The 18840-nt window shown below is 46.7% G+C and overlaps 1 protein-coding gene across 1 annotated transcript in view; it reads right to left on the bottom strand.

Moving 5' to 3' along the window:
- The window catches only part of LOC137536658 (transient receptor potential cation channel subfamily V member 6-like), a 59147-nt gene that overhangs the window by 7583 nt on the left and 32724 nt on the right, over positions 1 to 18840 (bottom strand). Inside the window, exons 7-12 of the mRNA XM_068258900.1 lie at positions 14671 to 14757; positions 9947 to 10023; positions 8271 to 8436; positions 7328 to 7394; positions 5205 to 5473; positions 1729 to 1835 (exon numbers count right to left, since the gene is read on the bottom strand). Of these exons, the coding sequence (XP_068115001.1) occupies positions 1729 to 1835; positions 5205 to 5473; positions 7328 to 7394; positions 8271 to 8436; positions 9947 to 10023; positions 14671 to 14757 (773 nt within the window). The remainder of the gene's footprint in view (positions 1 to 1728; positions 1836 to 5204; positions 5474 to 7327; positions 7395 to 8270; positions 8437 to 9946; positions 10024 to 14670; positions 14758 to 18840) is intronic.

Raw genomic sequence — 18840 nt, 5'->3', positions numbered from 1 at the left:
CGCTCTGTGCCCACTTCCCCCTTCCAGGCTGGGGGCACTTAGACCTGCCTATCTAACTGGGGGCATTTATAGACCTGCCAACCTAAACCGGGGGAGGTTGAGTTCCAGGTGAGGGAGGGGGGGGGGGGGATTCCCCCCTCCCTGCCGCTCTGTCCCCACTGCCCCCTCTTCCAGGCTGGGGGCACTTAGACCTGCTTATCTAACTGGGGACATTTATAGACCTGCCTACCTAAACTGGGGGGGTTCCAGGTGAGGGAGGGGGGAGGCTCCTTCCCTCCTTCCCTCCCCGCTGCTCTGTGCCCACTGCCCCCCCTTCCAGGCTGAGGGCACTTAGACCTCACCTGACAACCTAACTGGGGACACTGATAGACCTTCCTACCTAAACTGGGGGGGGGGGGGTCTAGGTAAGGAAGGGGGGGAGGCTTCCCCCCTCCTTGCCCCTCTGTGCTCACTTCCCCTTCCAGGCTGGGGGCACTTAGACCTGCCTACCTAACTTGGGACACTTATAGACCTGCCTACCCAAACTGGGGGAAGGGGGGTCTAGGTGAGGGAGGGGGGAGGATTCCCCCCTCCCTGCCGCTCTGCCCCCACTGCCCCCTCTTCCAGGCTGGGGGCACTTAAACCTCACCTGCCTACCTAACTGGGGACACTTATAGACCTTCCTACCTAAACTGAGGGGGGGGAGGGGTATTGCCGTTCTGTGCTCACTTCCCCCTTCCAAACTGGGGGCACTTAGACCTGTTTACCTAACTGGGGACACTTATAGACCTTTTTATTTTGCGCCATTTGACTACTTGTTGAATTATCATGAGGCATGTAACTACTTGATTATTTTATCTAAAATGAATCTGGTCGGACCCAATTTCTGTGAATAACACCGCTACTTATTTTGTGTATTTTTTGTTAGGTTCTAGTGCGTGGTGACTCCCATTTAATTTTGCTGTTGGGGACTGTCCTCAGAAGTGCTCACAATCTATTCCCTACCATAATCTAATGCCCTATCAAATTATAAATACGGCATATATATGTGCAAAATTTCTAGAGTACATGCGTATGTGAGCCCAAAATGGGGGGGGGGGGGGGGGGAGGGGAGGGGGGCCCAGGCTAAAGCTTTCCTGATGGGCCCCTATTGTCCTAGTCCGACACTGATCCCACAACAAATCAACTTACCAGCAATAATGATGGCAGCATTAATCTAAATTGAAGGATGTAAATGATGGGTGAGGTAAAATTTAACAACGGGCAAACACTGACTAAATGGTTTATAAATGAATATTGTTAACTTTATTTTATTTAGGCCCACTACCCTTATAGGTGAGATATTACATTGTATATATTTGTTTTTATTATAGCGGTAAGACTGCTGAGTACAGTCCAAGTAATAACAAAGCATAGGAATTAAAAGGAGCAAGACCGGTTGTATACTTTTTGTCCCCCTAGGCCATGTATGTTGTGGCTCCCTTTTCTTGTGAGGTCGTGCCCCTCCCATTCCATGTGCAGCCCCCTCTTCCGTGTGCATCATCCATGTCCAGCAACCCCTTTCTTGAGCATCATTTCCCTTTGTCATGCTCCCCATGTTCATCCTGCTCTTTCATATGTAGCACACCCTCTTTCATGTCTAGGTGGATCTTCTCTATCTCACAGAAATCCTGGCAGCAAATGTGAAAATTACAACATATATTAAGAATGACTGAATAAATAAGGCTAATGGAAAACCCTATAACTCACCGGAGGTACCAATGGTCTCCTAAACCATATTCTGTTCCACAGACACCTGATCGAGGCCAAAGGAATTTGGGGAGTTTTCGCTCCAACATTACTGTAGTTGCAGCTATCTGGAGAAACAAAGGCAGTATACATTATTGTGTTTGTTATAGTTACTGGCATTCATTTTACGTTCAAAAAAATGCCACACCCATACTCTGTTCCAACTACCAAGGGGCTCAGGGTATTGTTTGAGATCAACATTTTGTCAGCTGCTCTGGAAGTATGTATGTCCTTAAAGAGAAACTGTAAGACAATAAAGTACCCCTGTTACTTACCTTGGGAGGAGGAGGCCTCTTGATCCTAATGAGGATTCCTCCGTCCTCTGCAGCCTCAAAGATCCAGCACTGGCAGTCGACAAAAATCCAATGACAAGCACAGCAGGGGCTTCAGCACTCAGCAATATTTACCTATCCTCGCTCCTATGCAGGTGCAGCACAAGCGTCCTCTCTGGCTCCGGCGGAAATAGCCGAGCCTGATCAGGTCTGCTCTACTGTGTAGGTACGGGCAAACTCGTGACTGTGCAAGAGAGAAAACCGGACTGGGCATTTTCTACTCGAGCCCGAGGGGAAGCTTGTACTGCAACTGCACAGGAGCAGGGATAGGTGAATAATACTGCCACGCAATGTTTGGAGCCGCCAGCACTGAATCCCCAAGGCTTAAGAGGATAGAGAAGCTTCTTTAGGATTCAGAGGCTTCCCCCTCCCAATAAGTATCTCCCAACAAGGGCACATTCTTCCTTACAGAATTACTTTGAGAACGTTATGCAGAAATTTGCTTCACATCTCATGTCAGTGTCCTGTTACCTTCACCTCAAACCCCCCCCCCCCCCCCCCAAAAAAAAAGAAAAAACAAAGAAAAAAAGATAGACTCTTCTACCATCAAAAGGGATGCATCAGGCCAAATCCATTTTTTAAACAAGATCTTCTGGGTGACACTTCAGATTTTTTTTCCTGTTATAAATTCAGACACAAACACCATATTGTTGACCCTCACAGCACAGCAGGTATGGATAAAGAACTTGAGCTGGATATGCAATGTTAAAGAGACACTGAAGTCTCTTTTTTACACGTTTTTTCACTTGACTCAGCTTTATATTCATGAGCCAAGCAGAATCACCCTTTTCCCCATTGTAATACGAGCTGCTTATGCCGCCGAAATTCACAGGCAAAATCCTACGACTTTTCAGGTCGTAGATTTTGCTGACATGAAAGGGCAGGAGGAGGCAGAGCTGTGTGCAGTAGCTCTGCGTCTTGGTGTGCCTATATCCACCGCAAAGGCGTATTTACAGACGTGCAGGCATGGCTAATGCCCTGGGCGCCACCTCCTTCCAGGCACTGAGGGGGCGCAGTTCTCTCTTCCTGCTCCCTGTCTTGCGCAGAGAACACAAGAACACAGAAGAGTTGCAGCGTTTGTATCATTGTGGGGGGACGTAGCAGCTTCCCTCCCCCCTTCCCTTCAGCTGTTTGATGGTATTACCGCAGGTCCTGTAGCCATCATACTGCTGAGCACAGATGATCAGTGACCGGCTGCTCAGGGCTTCTCTGCTGGGGAATCCTGCAGCTCAGTATTAACCGTCTATAACTTGTGCAGCTCAGTATTGCCTGCTATCCCTCTCTTCCCCTCAACTGCTGGGGACAATATACATTACAGCAGCCATTTCCTCACCACATGGGTAAGTTCAGTGACAGGCAGATCTGCATCTCTCCCCCTCCACAGCTGCTCTACAATTGCCTGGCTCTGTCGTCCTGCTTCTCTGAACAGACCCAGCCGGAGGATTACAGAGTAGCTGCCAGAAGGGGAGAGATGCAAATCTGCCTGTCACTCAACTTCTGTGTTACACCGTACAGGTGGTGGGGAAATGAGAGCTGGAACACTGCATAATCTGTCACACCTGTTTATGAGGCATGCAGAATAACTAGGCAACATGGATCCAGAGGATTCTACAGTAGAGGAGCCTTAGCAGCATGCCACTTATCTTCTGTGTTGTGATCCAGCATGAACTCCGAGGTAGGTATAAATAATCTGTTTAATTGTGGCAGCTGAATAATTGTGACTACTAAAATAGACCCCACCCCCTCTCTACAGTATAGGTAACTGTCTCTTCTCCCCCCCCCTTTTCACTATAGGAAGCTTCTTTCTCATCCTTATCCCTCATCCCTCAACCCCCCCCCCCCACCAGCCCTCTCTCCTCCTTTCCATCATTCCCTCTCCTCCGCCCTCTCTCCCCCCTACTTATCCCTCATTCCTTTTCCTCAGCTCTCTCTTTCCTCATCCCTTAAGTTGGGGTGGCTAACTAATTGTGGCCACAAAAACAGACCCCACCCCTCTCTGCAGTATAGGTAGCTGTCTCTACCCTCCCCCCCTTCCTTTTCAGTATAAGTAGCCTCTCTCTCTCTCATCTTTATCCCTCATTCCCTCCTTCCCCCCAGCCCTCTCTTCTCCTTATCCCTCATTCCCTCCCCCAGCCCTCTCCCTTGCTCTTATCCCTTATTCCCTCTCCTAAGCTCTCTCTTTCCTCCTTTTCCCTCCCCAGGCCTCTCTATCTCCTCCTTATCCATCATTCCCTCCCCCAGCACTCTCTCTCCTCCTTACCACTCATTCCCTTACCCCAGCCTATCTCCTTATCCCTCTTTCCCTCACTATTCCTCTACTTCCTCCTTATCCCTTATTTCCTCCTCCCCAGCCCTCTCTATCCTCCTTATCCCTCCCCCTTTCTTCTCATCCCTCATTCGATCCCTTCAGCTCTATCTTGCCTCCTAACCCCTAATTTCCTCCTCCTATACCTCCCTTTCCTCTTTAGCCTTCACTCAACACCACCCCCCTCCCCCAGGAGCTGTGGGTTTTCCCAAGGGGGCGCAGTTACAGTGCTTGCCATAGGCGCTATCTTCCCTAGATATGCCAACCACCTCCCTGCTCACTCTGCCCTTAATTATTCTGCCCCCATCATGCTCGCCCCCCCCCCCCCCCGTGCCCGTGAGACTCCTTACACAGAGCTGGTGAGTCATACAGCTGCAGTGACCGAGAAGCTGCGAGATGCACAGCGCTGGACTCTCCTGTGTACACAAGGGAGTGAAAAGGCAGAAAAAATTTACAATACTAGCTAAATTATTTAGCCAGGCTTGAGCAGTGACCCAGAAACAGGAAGAGGGGTTGCGGCCATTTTAGGTAGTCCTGGATTTTTAAAAATGTAATAAAATGAAAATGAAAGGGCTCAGTTGACTGAAAACAGGGGGAACAGCATCCTCAAAGTAAGTGATTTTTGAAATGTAATTTATTTTAAAAAAATATTATCACTTCAGACTGTCTTTAAGTTGTAAAGGTCTAATGGAGGGTCAAGCTCTGCCCCCATTAATACAAATTTAAATTCAACCCAAAATTTGGTTTAGATAATCCTACTGGTTGAAGTTCCAGAGGGAATAGCATTGTCTGTACAGTACCTGAGCTCTCCACAGCTCATCCCTCTCTTGCGCCACCCTCCAGTGCGTGTCTCCCATCATGGCAATCAGCAGGTTCAGCATGAGCAGGTTGGCGATGATCGTGAAGGAGAAATACACAGTGTGGAAAATATAGGGAAGGTCCACAGAGTAATTGGTGGGAGCATTGATGACGTTGAGGAACAGCTCAAACGTGGTAAAGATGGACATGAAATAGTTGTAGAAGTAGCCAAACTGGGTTGAATCCTCTGTTTGAAACATGATATAAAAAGCTGGCAGGGTAGAAAGAGGTAAGCATTCATTATTAATTTAAGCAATCCATTCATTTTACTATAGAAGAAGGCATTTAGTTAATAACAAAACAATTTTAACTGAACTCCTCCCCCACACCTATAAGCATGGTACCACTGAGCTTTCAGGCTACTTTCCGACCAAGACGTTGCATTTTAAGGGACGTTATGGTCGCATAACGTGCCCCTAATGCAACGCATGGTGGTGTTGAAGTTGGACGTCAGATTGAGCTGCGTTATGCAGCTCTCAAAGCAGCTGCTCCAGGATAGTGATAGGAAGTCCGGATCTTTTTAAGGATTCTGATCATGTGAATCGGATCATTGAAAAGATCTGGATCTTTGAACCGAATCATTTTACTAGGGAAGCAGACTGGGGGTGAAATGACTAGCAGGACAGGACTTTCCCTGCACTGTACATTCTGTATGTTCCTGTTTCTTCCAGACAGACATCCACTGTGAACCAAATCTTTCATTGTGATGATCCGGATGATTCGACTCACAAAAGAGATCCGGATCAAATAAACGATTTGTTCATGATCCGGACAACACTACAGTCCCACCACGAGTCACCACAGAGCAGTGAATATTTATTAGCCATGTGGCTGGCCGCGGAGGAGGAGGGGAGATCTTCTCCTCCAACATTACTGAGCATGTGCAAACAATCTAGAGTGGCTTAGCCAGTATAACGTACAGCATGCAGCACTTTGTTTAAACGTGCTGTGTTACTATGTAACGCAACGTGTACACTGTGAACAGCACAACTGACTTTACAGTGCTGTGAGTTAGGCTGCGTTACTGGCTGCTGTAACGTGGGACTTTAACGTCCCTCTGTGAAACCAGCCTGAAAGTACGCCCCTTCTTAGTGTTCTCTGGTAGTGATGGTCGTAATCTGCTAATTACAATTTGGACAGTCATCTGATTTTTTGTAATCCATTTGTAATTTTGTGTAATTTTTTGCCTATTAGAGTTTAATAGCAAAGCATAATGCATGTGCATAGTGCAAAAAAAAAAAAATAGCATTGGTGAGTTCCAGCTGGGGAGAAAGGTTATAGAGTTTCACCAGATTACCCAGGTTGGATTCAGCAATGCTGAGCACACCTCTGCAGGCTCTAATTTTCATAAGCATCTACTGAACTCTTCCACATAACTTGAGTTATGCATTCACCCATGTCTGCTGTAACAGGGTGAATAAACAAAACAAATGACTAAATGTTAGAGACTGGTTGTTGCATGCTCCTGGCCCCCATAACAGCTACTATGAGCACTTCTAGGTCACCATATGTCACTTTCACACAACAGTAGGCTATGTATGAGGTAAGGGGGTTGTAGGAAATTCGGGCAATATTAAGATTGACTCCTATGGGAAATTTGGGCACTGGGACCACCCAGTATGCAAACTGCAGCTACAAATAGCAGGTGCTTGTGGTGCACAAAAAGGCAGTGTGGGCTATTTGAGGTTTTGTAGTGGGTTTTGCAGCGGGAGTCGGTTAAGCCTAGGCGTATGTGAGGTGGGTTTTAAGGTTAGGTGTTGCTAGAGAGGGGTTTCTTAAGGGGTGAGGGGTGGTTTGGGCGGTTAGGGTTTGACGTCAAGAAGGGGGGGGGGGGGGGTAGTTGGACTCAGTAGAGAGAGGGTTCTGTGTGAGAATATGGTTTGGTTTGACTGTAGTATCTCTGGGTGTCTTTTTTGCCTGTATGCATAAGGGGGATAGGAGGGTTATAATTATTAGAAAACAAAGGTTGTTAGCAGATCCCTCGTTACACGCTTCACTGTAAAATAACATTTTTAATCCATGTCAGAAAACCATAACTAGTACATTTTAATATTTCTCCTCGTACCGGTAGCATAGCCACAAATGACCACCACCATCAGCCAGCAGAACCTCAGCAAGTCTCCAAAGATCATCTGTGGAAGGAGAGACATTGTAAGATCTTTTCACACTCCCAGAGATGCCATGCACACAATCCGAGTGCTAAGACACAGATCATTCACAGATCCACTGGCATTTGCATTATAGTGATGAACAAAATGTGCCAATTACATTTTGCAAAAGTTTGCATAATTTTCGTGATTACAATGGAAAAATTTGAATCACAAAAAATAACGCAAAATTTTTATGTAATTACAACCATACACAAATGTTTCATAATTATGATGGTTTTTGTGATGACTCACAATTTTGTGATTATTCATAACTCCTAAAATTTTCATAACTGAAAGTACCATGAAATTATGGTTTCATATTACTCATAATTTCATGTAAATTTTTAAAAAAATTAACAAAATTAGACACAACATTTCAAATTAACACAAAATTACAAAACAAAATTACAAATTACGAATTTCCTGATAATCATGAATTACAATTTTTGTGTCATAACTGCAAATTGTGTTGGATACACAAAAACATGAAATTTCGCTCATCACTACTGCATTATACATAGTTATGGTGTCCCACCTTAATCCTTCTCTCTTTGTAACTTTAGATACTAACTGGGAGGGAGAAGGCGCCCCAAAAAATAGGTGGTGGTGGTGGTGAATGAACGATATATCTATATTATGTGACTAAAAATAGCAAAAAATATAAATAATAAAAATGGCTTACCACAAAGGAAGGGGCAAAGCCAATTTCAAACAAAAGGTTTATTATTCATCAGACACTATCAATGATAACTCGTTTCGCGGAACACAGTCTGTTTCCTCAGATCAAATATAAATCAGTGTCTTTATACTGTAGACAGTAAGTTCGGAGCGCCAGACAGTAAGTACAGAGACACTTACCTTATGGATCATAATGGTGAAAGGACCAAGCATCTGAAACCCACGTGCAAAATATAAGACATACAACCAGCCAAGCACTAGTAATATAGACATGGGGATCACTTCTCCATCGGTGTCTGTTACACGCATTATGAGCGTCAGCAGAATGAGGATGGGGTAGGTGAGGCTGTGGGTTGACAAGAGATTTCCGTCACAGACCTGCATCAAACTCATTTGCATACCTGAATTCAAAGTCTTTCAAAAAATCTGTTACATTTTTGTGAAAATTTTGCTTTAGGTCGAAAATGTCCGTTACAATGCAAACGATCTTTGGAGAAATTACATTCAAATCTAGATCTCAGATGTCACATTTTTTTTTTTTTTGCAGAAATTGGCACAATATTTTTGCACAATTCGCAGAAAGAAGCAGCAGATGAGGAATGGTAGGAGAAGCCAATGCAGAGATCTGTGGAGAAGACCAACAAATGAAGAACAATGTTGAAAACAGTTAAGAAATTTGCATAGAGGAGGAGCAGCAGAAGAGAAAATTGTGGGAGGAGCCAGTGTGGGGATATGCTAGAAGCAGAGGCTGATGTAGAGTTATTGCAGGAATCAATGCAATGATTGGGAGAGAAAAAGCAGCAGATGAGGAGTTGTAGGAGAAACTACTGTAGTATAAAGATTTTTTAGATAGGAACAGTAGATTAGGAATAGTGAAAGGCAACCAATGTAGAGATTTGCAAAGAGGCACAGCCTTGCAGATTTTCTAAGGTCTGCAGCCGGTAGGCCAGAATCTCTAAAAGCCCACTTTGTGGAATAATGATTGGATGGAATTGACAGTTGCAATAATTCCTGATTACAATTAGAAATTACAGTATTACCCTGCTGCTTGGAATCAATCCTTTCAGAAAACATAGCACTCAGTCAGCACTTGCTCAGCTAAGTGCAGTAATTGGAAGCCAAGCCAGCTCTGCCATGGCAGTTTTTACACATAATTAGCTACACAGAATTGCAAAAGTCCCAGTGGTGTACAGGCTGATTCAATGTTAACCACATCGACTCACATCAATAATGGTGGATTAAGTTCAAAGAAAGTCAAGGAAAGTTACCTTGAACAGTACAAATCCACACTGACAAGTGCACCCAGGGCCGGAGCTACCATAGGAAAAAAAAGGCAGTTGCCCCAGAGCCTGTAGGGGCCCCCAAGTTGTCCCTCTCCCATCTGAACTGTTGCTCCCCAGGGACACTGCAGAGTCTGTTAAGTTGGGGGATGATTGGGGGAGGGTCAGCAGCCAGCTCAGGGGCCCAGGAGGGAAATTTGGCTGCAACAAAGGGCCTTTGATGACGCTTTTTGGTCAGGGTGGTGTCTGTTGGGGGGCCCCCAGGCTAATCTTGCCCTAGGGCCCCATTGTTACTTGAACCGGCCCTGAGTGCACCACCATGCCTCTCAGTAGATAGTGCCAGAAATGTGCACATGATCAAGACCAATCCTGCACAGCACTGCTTTTGCTACAAGACATATCTAGTGACTTGTGGCTTAGATGAAGTCACAAAGGACGTAGATATACTGTAATGGTGGATAAAATGGTTGATATTTTAAACACAGAATATTGATCATGAATGGCAATGGGACATGGTCAGCTCACTATTAACCTTTAAATACTGGTAAAAATGCTTCAGTTAGTTAAGATTCTTACATGACAATTGTGAAGGGTCCTCCTGGCACTGCTTGGGTGAAGTATCGAGCTTCTCTTATCTGCCGCAAGTCTGGAATCTAAAGAGGATTACAGGATTTAAAATTATATAAAGCACACCTGATGTTAAGCCCCATCTAGACGATACGATTCTTTGTGTGATTCGATTACAATTCTATTTACGATCCGATTAAATCCGACATGTCCGGTCAAGATTCGATTCGATTCAATTCAATTAGCCATTGTTTTGCAATGGCAAATCAAATTGAATCGAATGGCAAATCGAATCAGGATCGGACATGTTGGATTTAATCGAATCGTAAATAGAATCGTAATCGAATCGCACAAAGAATCATATCGTGTAGATTGGGCTTAAATCAATTAGGAAGGCTGACGTGTATTTCCTTTTAAACTATTACTATTGCCTAGATCATCCTCTAAAGCTGGCCACTAACGGTCCAATTTCTAGCGAAAAATCGTTCGAGCGATCAGAAATTCTGATTGGACGAAAAATCGTTCACAACACCATCAACTAACCAATCATTGCTTCCTATTTATCACGACCACCAAGAAAATCCAAATTTTCGTTCAGCGAAAATGAATTCGGGCGACATTTTTTTCACTCATTCATAATCGATTGTGTCCACCAATGGAGATTATTTACAACCAATCCGATCAGAATTTCTGATCGCACGAACGATTTTTCGCTAGAAATTGGACCGTTAGTGGCCAGCTTAATTCTTCTTCTTCCTCTAATGCTATAAAGCCTGGTTATCCAATTACTGACCAATTTTTCCACCTCCACATTGTACGAGGATCTACAGATACTGAATACTATGAGCAAATTGTGTAGGTAAACCCCATTACATGAAGGTGGTGAGTTCAGCCAGTAATTGGCCAATCATAATTGAAAGTGTGTACCAGACTTTTTCCACAGACCCTGAACAAGCATGCAGATCAGGTGCTCTGACCAAAATCTGACTGGATTAGCTGCATGCTTGTTTTAGGTGTGTGATTCATAAACTTTGGCAACCAGAAAGATCAGCAGGGTAGCCAGACACTGGTATTGTTTAAAAGGAAATAAATACCTTTTTCTTCAGGTTCCCTTTAAGAAGATTTTTGGAAAAAGCAGAATTGTGCAGATTTATGGTATTGCAATGGTTAAGAAATAACTCATTTTCAAACATTTCTCAAATCAACAATGACAGCAAAGGATGGTGGGAAATCCCCAGAATTGCACTTCCAGCAACTTTGAGGAATCTTTGCCCTAAAGCCAAAATGTCATCATACTAGTACTAGTGGCTGCCTCTACCTGAAATAACCTGTTCAAACTAAACTTTCCCACCCTTATACTGCTGCTAAACATTGTAGGCTCAATTCACAAAGCGGTGCTAACAGTTAGTACGCTGGTGAAAAGCCCTTTATCACGCCTAAACTCCGTTTAGGCGTGATAAGTTTAGGTGTGATCTAAACTTATCTAAACTTATCAAGCCTAAACTGGCTTTTCACCAGCGTGGTGCAATGGTTATCATGCCTAAAGTCTCTAACTGGGTTAGCACGCTTTGTGAATCGAGCCCGATGTCTTCAGCAGAGTGTGGAGGATGCTTTCCTTCCTTCCTTCCCTATTTTAATATCGCCATTCTCAGTCATACTCATCAGTCTCTCCAACAGCTGATGAATGCATAGAAAATGTAAACTTCCAACTCAGTGGCGTAGCTACAAACCTCTGGGCCCCGATGCGGAATCTGGATGTGGGCCCCCCCCCCCACGGCAACAACAGCCCCCCTCCCCCGGCAACACCCGACACACACACATATCCGAATCCCTATAGCCAGCTATAGGTCCCCCCAGTATAGGTAGCCAGGCATAGGTACGCCAGTATAGTTGCCCCCGGTATAGGTTAGCCAGGTAGGTGCCTCCAGCATAGGTAGCCAGTATAGTTGCCCCCAGTATAGGTTAGATAGGCAGGCGCCGCCAGTACAGGTTAGCTAGGTGGGTGCCTCTAATATAGGTAGCCAGAATAGTTGCCCCCAGCATAGGTTAGATAGGTAGGTGCCCCCAGTATAGGTTAGTTAGGTAGGTGCCTCCAATATAGGTAGCCAGTATAGTTGCCACCTGTATAGGCTAGCTAGGTGCCCCGAATACAGGTTAGACAATTAAGTGCCCCCAGGTTAGATAGGTAGGTGCCCCCCAGTATAGGTTAGATTAGGTAGCTGCCCCCCAGTATAGGTTAGATGAGGTAGGTGCCCCCCAGGATAGGTTAGGTAGCTGCCCCCCAGGATAGATTAGGTAGCTGCCCCCCCCGATAGGTTAGAGTAGGTAGCTGCCCCCCAGGATAGGTTAGGTAGGTAGCTGGCCCCCCAGGATAGGTTAGGTAGGTAGCTGGCCCCCCCAGGATAGGTTAGGTAGGTAGCTGGCCCCCCAGGATAGGTTAGGTAGGTAGCTGACCCCCCAGGATAGGTTAAGTAGGTAGCTGCCCCCCCAGGATAGGTTAGGTAGCTGCCCCCCCAGGATAGGTTAGGTAGCTGCCCCCCCCAGGATAGCTTAGGTAGGTAGCTGCCCCCCAGGATAGCTTAGGTAGGTAGCTGGCCCCCCAGGATAGGTTAGGTAGGTAGCTGGCCCCCCAGGATAGGTTAGGTAGGTAGCTGGCCCCCCAGGATAGGTTAGGTAGGTAGCTGGCCCCCCAGGATAGGTTAGGTAGGTAGCTGGCCCCCCAGGATAGGTTAGGTAGGTAGCTGGCCCCCCAGGATAGGTTAGGTAGGTAGCTGGCCCCCCAGGATAGGTTAGGTAGGTAGCTGCCCCCCAGGATAGGTTAGGTAGGTAGCTGGCCCCCCAGGATAGGTTAGGTAGGTAGCTGGCCCCCCAGGATAGGTTAGGTAGGTAGCTGGCCCCCCAGGATAGGTTAGGTAGGTAGCTGGCCCCCCATGATAGGTTAGGTAGGTAGCTGGCCCCCCAGGATAGGTTAGGTAGGTAGCTGGCCCCCCAGGATAGGTTAGGTAGCTGCCCCCCCCAGGATAGCTTAGGTAGGTAGCTGCCCCCCAGGATAGCTTAGGTAGGTAGCTGGCCCCCCAGGATAGGTTAGGTAGGTAGCTGGCCCCCCAGGATAGGTTAGGTAGGTAGCTGGCCCCCCAGGATAGGTTAGGTAGGTAGCTGGCCCCCCAGGATAGGTTAGGTAGGTAGCTGGCCCCCCAGGATAGGTTAGGTAGGTAGCTGGCCCCCCAGGATAGGTTAGGTAGGTAGCTGGCCCCCCAGGATAGGTTAGGTAGGTAGCTGCCCCCCAGGATAGGTTAGGTAGGTAGCTGGCCCCCCAGGATAGGTTAGGTAGGTAGCTGGCCCCCCAGGATAGGTTAGGTAGGTAGCTGGCCCCCCAGGATAGGTTAGGTAGGTAGCTGGCCCCCCAGGATAGGTTAGGTAGGTAGCTGGCCCCCCAGGATAGGTTAGGTAGGTAGCTGGCCCCCCAGGATAGGTTAGGTCGGTAGCTGCCCCCCAGGATAGGTTAGGTAGGTAGCTGGCCCCCCAGGGTATGTTAGGTAGATAGGTAGGTCGCTAGCTGCCCTCTCCCTCCCTTCCTCTCCCCCTCAGATGCAGAGTGCGCAGCGCACGGAAGCGCTGTAGGCGGAACTCACCTCCGTCCCTGCGCCGCTGGTCTCCTCCCGCTCTGTATAGATGTTGTTACACACTGCTTCCTGTTTAGCCGGAAGCAGTGTGTAACAGCAGATCTATGCAGAGCGGGAGGAGACCAGCGGCGCTTGGAACGCAGGCAGGTGAGTTCTGCCTACAGCGCTTCCGTGCGCTGCGCACTCTGCATCTGAGGGGGAGGGGGGGCCCGGGGAGAGGTCGGACTGCCCTCCCCACGGCTGCAGCTCCCTCCTCCCAATAACGCACGCAGGGATCTCCGAGTCCAAATGGACATGGGCCCCCCGGGCCCCTCCCCCGCCTCTTCAGGAGCCGGGCCCGGTCGCCGAGGCGACCGTTGCGACCACAGGCCCTACGCCCCTGTTCCAACTATAGTTTACAAAGCTTCACCGTCCTGCCCTTCCATACATTTCCAAGCATTTTTCACACTGGTTTCCAGATACTGTTTCATTCTCAACACCGAGTACACAATTTCACTCTTTTACTCAGTTCATGCATATTTCAGGACTTCTCACAAACTGCTTTCTGGAATTAAGCATGCTAATGAGTACTCACCAACCCAGAAACCGTTAAATTCCCCTTTAAAAATATTTTTATGCAAGTACAGTATATTATTTGATGCAAGACGGGATCTAGTCAGTGACCCAGCATTACTTCCTCCCCTATTATCTGACAAGACACACACTGTTACCTTCTATCCAGCATTGCTTCCTCTTCCTCCTCCAAGGCACACACTGTCACCTAATGCACAGCTTACTGATCCAGCTCTGCTTCCTCCTCCTCCTCCTCCTCCAAGGCGCACACTGTCACCTAATACACAGCTTACTGATGCAGCTGATCTCTTTTTGTCACTTGCTTCTAACCAATGTTTCTCTAGTTTTAACTTCATGCAGTCAACTACATCAAGCAATGTTGGAGGTGCCCTATATATAAAATACTCTTAAAAATCATCTCTCAATTAATGCGGTTAAATCTATAACCTATTCTCCTGCCGTATTACTGTACAGAGACTCGTGAGAAGCCTGACAACACTATAAAAAACATCCACGGCAACTAGTTAGCCAGATAGCTGGTAGTAGGGATATACTTACCTTAAGCAGCAAAATGATAATTGCTCCAATAACACTTATTAGTTCTCCGGCTAGCCGCAAGTGGTCATCTGAAGTCTCATACGCTTCCTGCTGGGAAAAAATAAATAATTGCTGCAAGCATAAAACAGTGTCAAATACATAAAACACTTTTCAACAAGGGACCGAGGGGGGTATGCGCGACCTAGTGAACAGCGTCATGCACAGCGGGTTATGGGGGGGGCGGTGCGGGGGGAGGGGGATGGCGTTGCCCCAGTATAGGGAGTTTAGTTGCCCCAGTATGGCTAGTATAGTTACCCCAGTATAGCTAGTATAGTGCTCCAGTATAGCTAGTGAAGTGCCCAGTATAGCTAGTATAGTTCCCAGTATAGCTAGTATAGTGCCCCAGTATGGCTAGTGTAGTGCCCCAGTATGGGTAGTATAGTGCCCAGTATGGCTAGTGTAGTGCCCCAGTATGGCTAGTATAGTGCCCAGTATAGCTAGTATAGTGCCCCAGTATGGCTAGCATAGTGCCCCAGTATGGCTAGTATAGTGCCCAGTATAGATAGTATAGTGCCCCAGTATGGCTAGTATAGTGTCCCAGTATGGCTAGTATAGTGCCCAGTATGGCTAGTATAGTGCCCAGTATAGCTAGTATAGTGCCCAGTATAGCTAGTATAGTGCCCCAGTATGGCTAGTGTAGGGACCCAGTATGGCTAGTGTAGTGCCCAGTATAGCTAGTATAGTGCCCCAGTATGGCTAGTGTAGTGCCCAGTATGGCTAGTATAGTGCCCAGTATAGCTAGTATAGTGCCCTAGTATGGCTAGTATAGTGCCCCAGTATGGCTAGTATAGTGCCCAGTATAGTGCCCAGTATAGCTAGTATAGTCCCAGTATGGGTAGGTAGTGCCCAGTATGGCTAGTATAGTGCCCAGTATAGCTAGTATAGTGCCCCAGTATGGCTAGTATAGTGCCCCAGTATGGCTAGTATAGTGCCCCAGTATAGCTAGTATAGTGCCCCAGTATGGCTAGTATAGTGCCCAGTATGGCTAGTATAGTGCCCAGTATAGCTAGTATAGTGCCCCAGTACGGCTAGTATAGTGCCCCAGTATGGCTAGTATAGTGCCCCAGTATGGCTAGTATAGTGCCCCAGTATAGCTAGTATAGTGCCCCAGTATGGCTAGTATAGTGCCCCAGTATGGCTAGTATAGTGCCCCAGTATAGCTAGTATAGTGCCCCAGTATGGCTAGTATAGTGCCCCAGTATAGCTAGTATAGTGCCCCAGTATAGCTAGTATAGTGCCCATTATACAGTGGGTTGCAAAAGTATTTGGCCCCCTTAAAGTGTTCCACATTTTGTCACATTACTGCCACAAACATGCATCAATTTTATTGGAATTCCATGTGAAAGACCAATACAAAGTGGTGTACATGTGAGAAGCGGATCGAAAATCATACATCATTCCAAACATTTTTTACAAATAAATAACTGCAAAGTGGGGTGTGTGTAATTATTCGGCCCCCTGAGTCAATACTTTGTAGAACCACCTTTTGCTGCAATTACAGCTTTTAGGGTATGCCTCTACCAGCTTTGCACATCTAGAGACTGAAATCCTCGCCCATTCTTCTTTGCAAAACAGCTCCAGCTCAGTCAGATTAGATGGACAGCGTTTGTGAACAGCAGTTTTCAGATCTTGTCACAGATTCTCGATTGGATTTAGATCTGGACTTTGACTGGGCCATTCTAACACATAGATATGTTTTGTTTTAAGCCATTCCATTGTTTCCCTGGCTTTACATTTAGGGTCATTGTCCTGCTGGGAGGTGAACCTCCACCCCAGTCTCAAGTCTTTTGCAGTCTCCAAGAGGTTCTCTTCCAAGTTTGCCCTGTATTTGGCTCCATCCATCTTCCCATCAACTCTAACCAGCTTCCCTGTCCCTGCTGAAGAGATGCACCCCCCGAGCATGATGCTTTCACCACCATATTTGACAGTGGGGATGGTGTGTTCAGAGCTATGTGCAGTGTTAGTTTTCTGCCACACATAGCGTTTCGCATTTTGGCCAAAAAGTTCCATTTTGGTCTCATCTGACCAGAGCACCTTCTTCCACATGATTGCTGTGTCCCCCACATGGCTTGTGGCAAACTGCAAACGGGACTTCTTATGCTTTCTGTTAACAATGCCTTTCTTCTTGCCCCTCTTCCATAAAGGCCAACGTTGTACAGTGCATGGCTCTCCTTGTTCGGCTTGTGAGTTTAGGTGGATGGCCTTGTCTTGGTAGGTGTACAGTTGGGGGGGGGGGGTGCGGGGGGAGGGGGATGGCGTTGCCCCAGTATAGGGAGTTTAGTTGCCCCAGTATGGCTAGTATAGTTACCCCAGTATAGCTAGTATAGTGCTCCAGTATAGCTAGTATAGTGCCCAGTATAGCTAGTATAGTGCCCCAGTATGGCTAGTGTAGTGCCCCAGTATGGGTAGTATAGTGCCCAGTATGGCTAGTGTAGTGCCCAGTATGGCTAGTGTAGTGCCCCAGTATGGCTAGTGTAGTGCCCCAGTATGGCTAGTATAGTGCCCAGTATAGCTAGTATAGTGCCCCAGTATGGCTAGTATAGTGCCCAGTATAGATAGTATAGTGCCCCAGTATGGCTAGTATAGTGTCCCAGTATGGCTAGTATAGTGCCCAGTATGGCTAGTATAGTGCCCAGTATAGCTAGTATAGTGCCCCAGTATGGCTAGTGTAGGGACCCAGTATGGCTAGTATAGTGCCCAGTATAGCTAATATAGTGCCCCAGTATGGCTAGTGTAGTGCCCAGTATAGCTAGTATAGTGCCCCAGTATGGCTAGTGTAGTGCCCAGTATGGCTAGTATAGTGCCCAGTATAGCTAGTATAGTGCCCTAGTATGGCTAGTATAGTGCCCCAGTATGGCTAGTATAGTGCCCAGTATAGTGCCCAGTATAGCTAGTATAGTCCCAGTATGGGTAGGTAGTGCCCAGTATGGCTAGTATAGTGCCCAGTATAGCTAGTATAGTGCCCCAGTATGGCTAGTATAGTGCCCCAGTATGGCTAGTATAGTGCCCCAGTATGGCTAGTATAGTGCCCCAGTATAGCTAGTATAGTGCCCCAGTATGGCTAGTATAGTGCCCAGTATGGCTAGTATAGTGCCCAGTATAGCTAGTATAGTGCCCCAGTACGGCTAGTATAGTGCCCCAGTATGGCTAGTATAGTGCCCCAGTATGGCTAGTATAGTGCCCCAGTATAGCTAGTATAGTGCCCCAGTATGGCTAGTATAGTGCCCCAGTATGGCTAGTATAGTGCCCCAGTATAGCTAGTATAGTGCCCCAGTATGGCTAGTATAGTGCCCCAGTATGGCTAGTATAGTGCCCCAGTATAGCTAGTATAGTGCCCCAGTATGGCTAGTATAGTGCCCAGTATAGCTAGTATAGTCCCAGTATGGGTAGGTAGTGCCGCAGTATAGCTAGTATAGTGCCCATTATACAGTGTGTTGCAAAAGTATTTGGCCCCCTTAAAGTGTTCCACATTTTGTCACATTACTGCCACAAACATGCATCAATTTTATTGGAATTCCATGTGAAAGACCAATACAAAGTGGTGTACATGTGAGAAGCGGATCGAAAATCATACATCATTCCAAACATTTTTTACAAATAAATAACTGCAAAGTGGGGTGTGTGTAATTATTCGGCCCCCTGAGTCAATACTTTGTAGAACCACCTTTTGCTGCAATTACAGCTTTTAGGGTATGCCTCTACCAGCTTTGCACATCTAGAGACTGAAATCCTCGCCCATTCTTCTTTGCAAAACAGCTCCAGCTCAGTCAGATTAGATGGACAGCGTTTGTGAACAGCAGTTTTCAGATCTTGTCACAGATTCTCGATTGGATTTAGATCTGGACTTTGACTGGGCCATTCTAACACATAGATATGTTTTGTTTTAAACCATTCCATTGTTTCCCTGGCTTTATATTTAGGGTCATTGTCCTGCTGGGAGGTGAACCTCCACCCCAGTCTCAAGTCTTTTGCAGTCTCCAAGAGGTTCTCTTCCAAGTTTGCCCTGTATTTGGCTCCATCCATCTTCCCATCAACTCTAACCAGCTTCCCTGTCCCTGCTGAAGAGATGCACCCCCCCGAGCATGATGCTTTCACCACCATATTTGACAGTGGGGATGGTGTGTTCAGAGC

The sequence above is a fragment of the Hyperolius riggenbachi genome, chromosome 10 (genome assembly GCF_040937935.1).
Source record: "Hyperolius riggenbachi isolate aHypRig1 chromosome 10, aHypRig1.pri, whole genome shotgun sequence".
In the NCBI taxonomy this organism is placed as follows: domain Eukaryota; kingdom Metazoa; phylum Chordata; class Amphibia; order Anura; family Hyperoliidae; genus Hyperolius; species Hyperolius riggenbachi.
The sequence above is the reverse complement of the archived record's forward strand: the minus strand, read 5'-3'. Positions and strand labels throughout refer to the sequence as shown.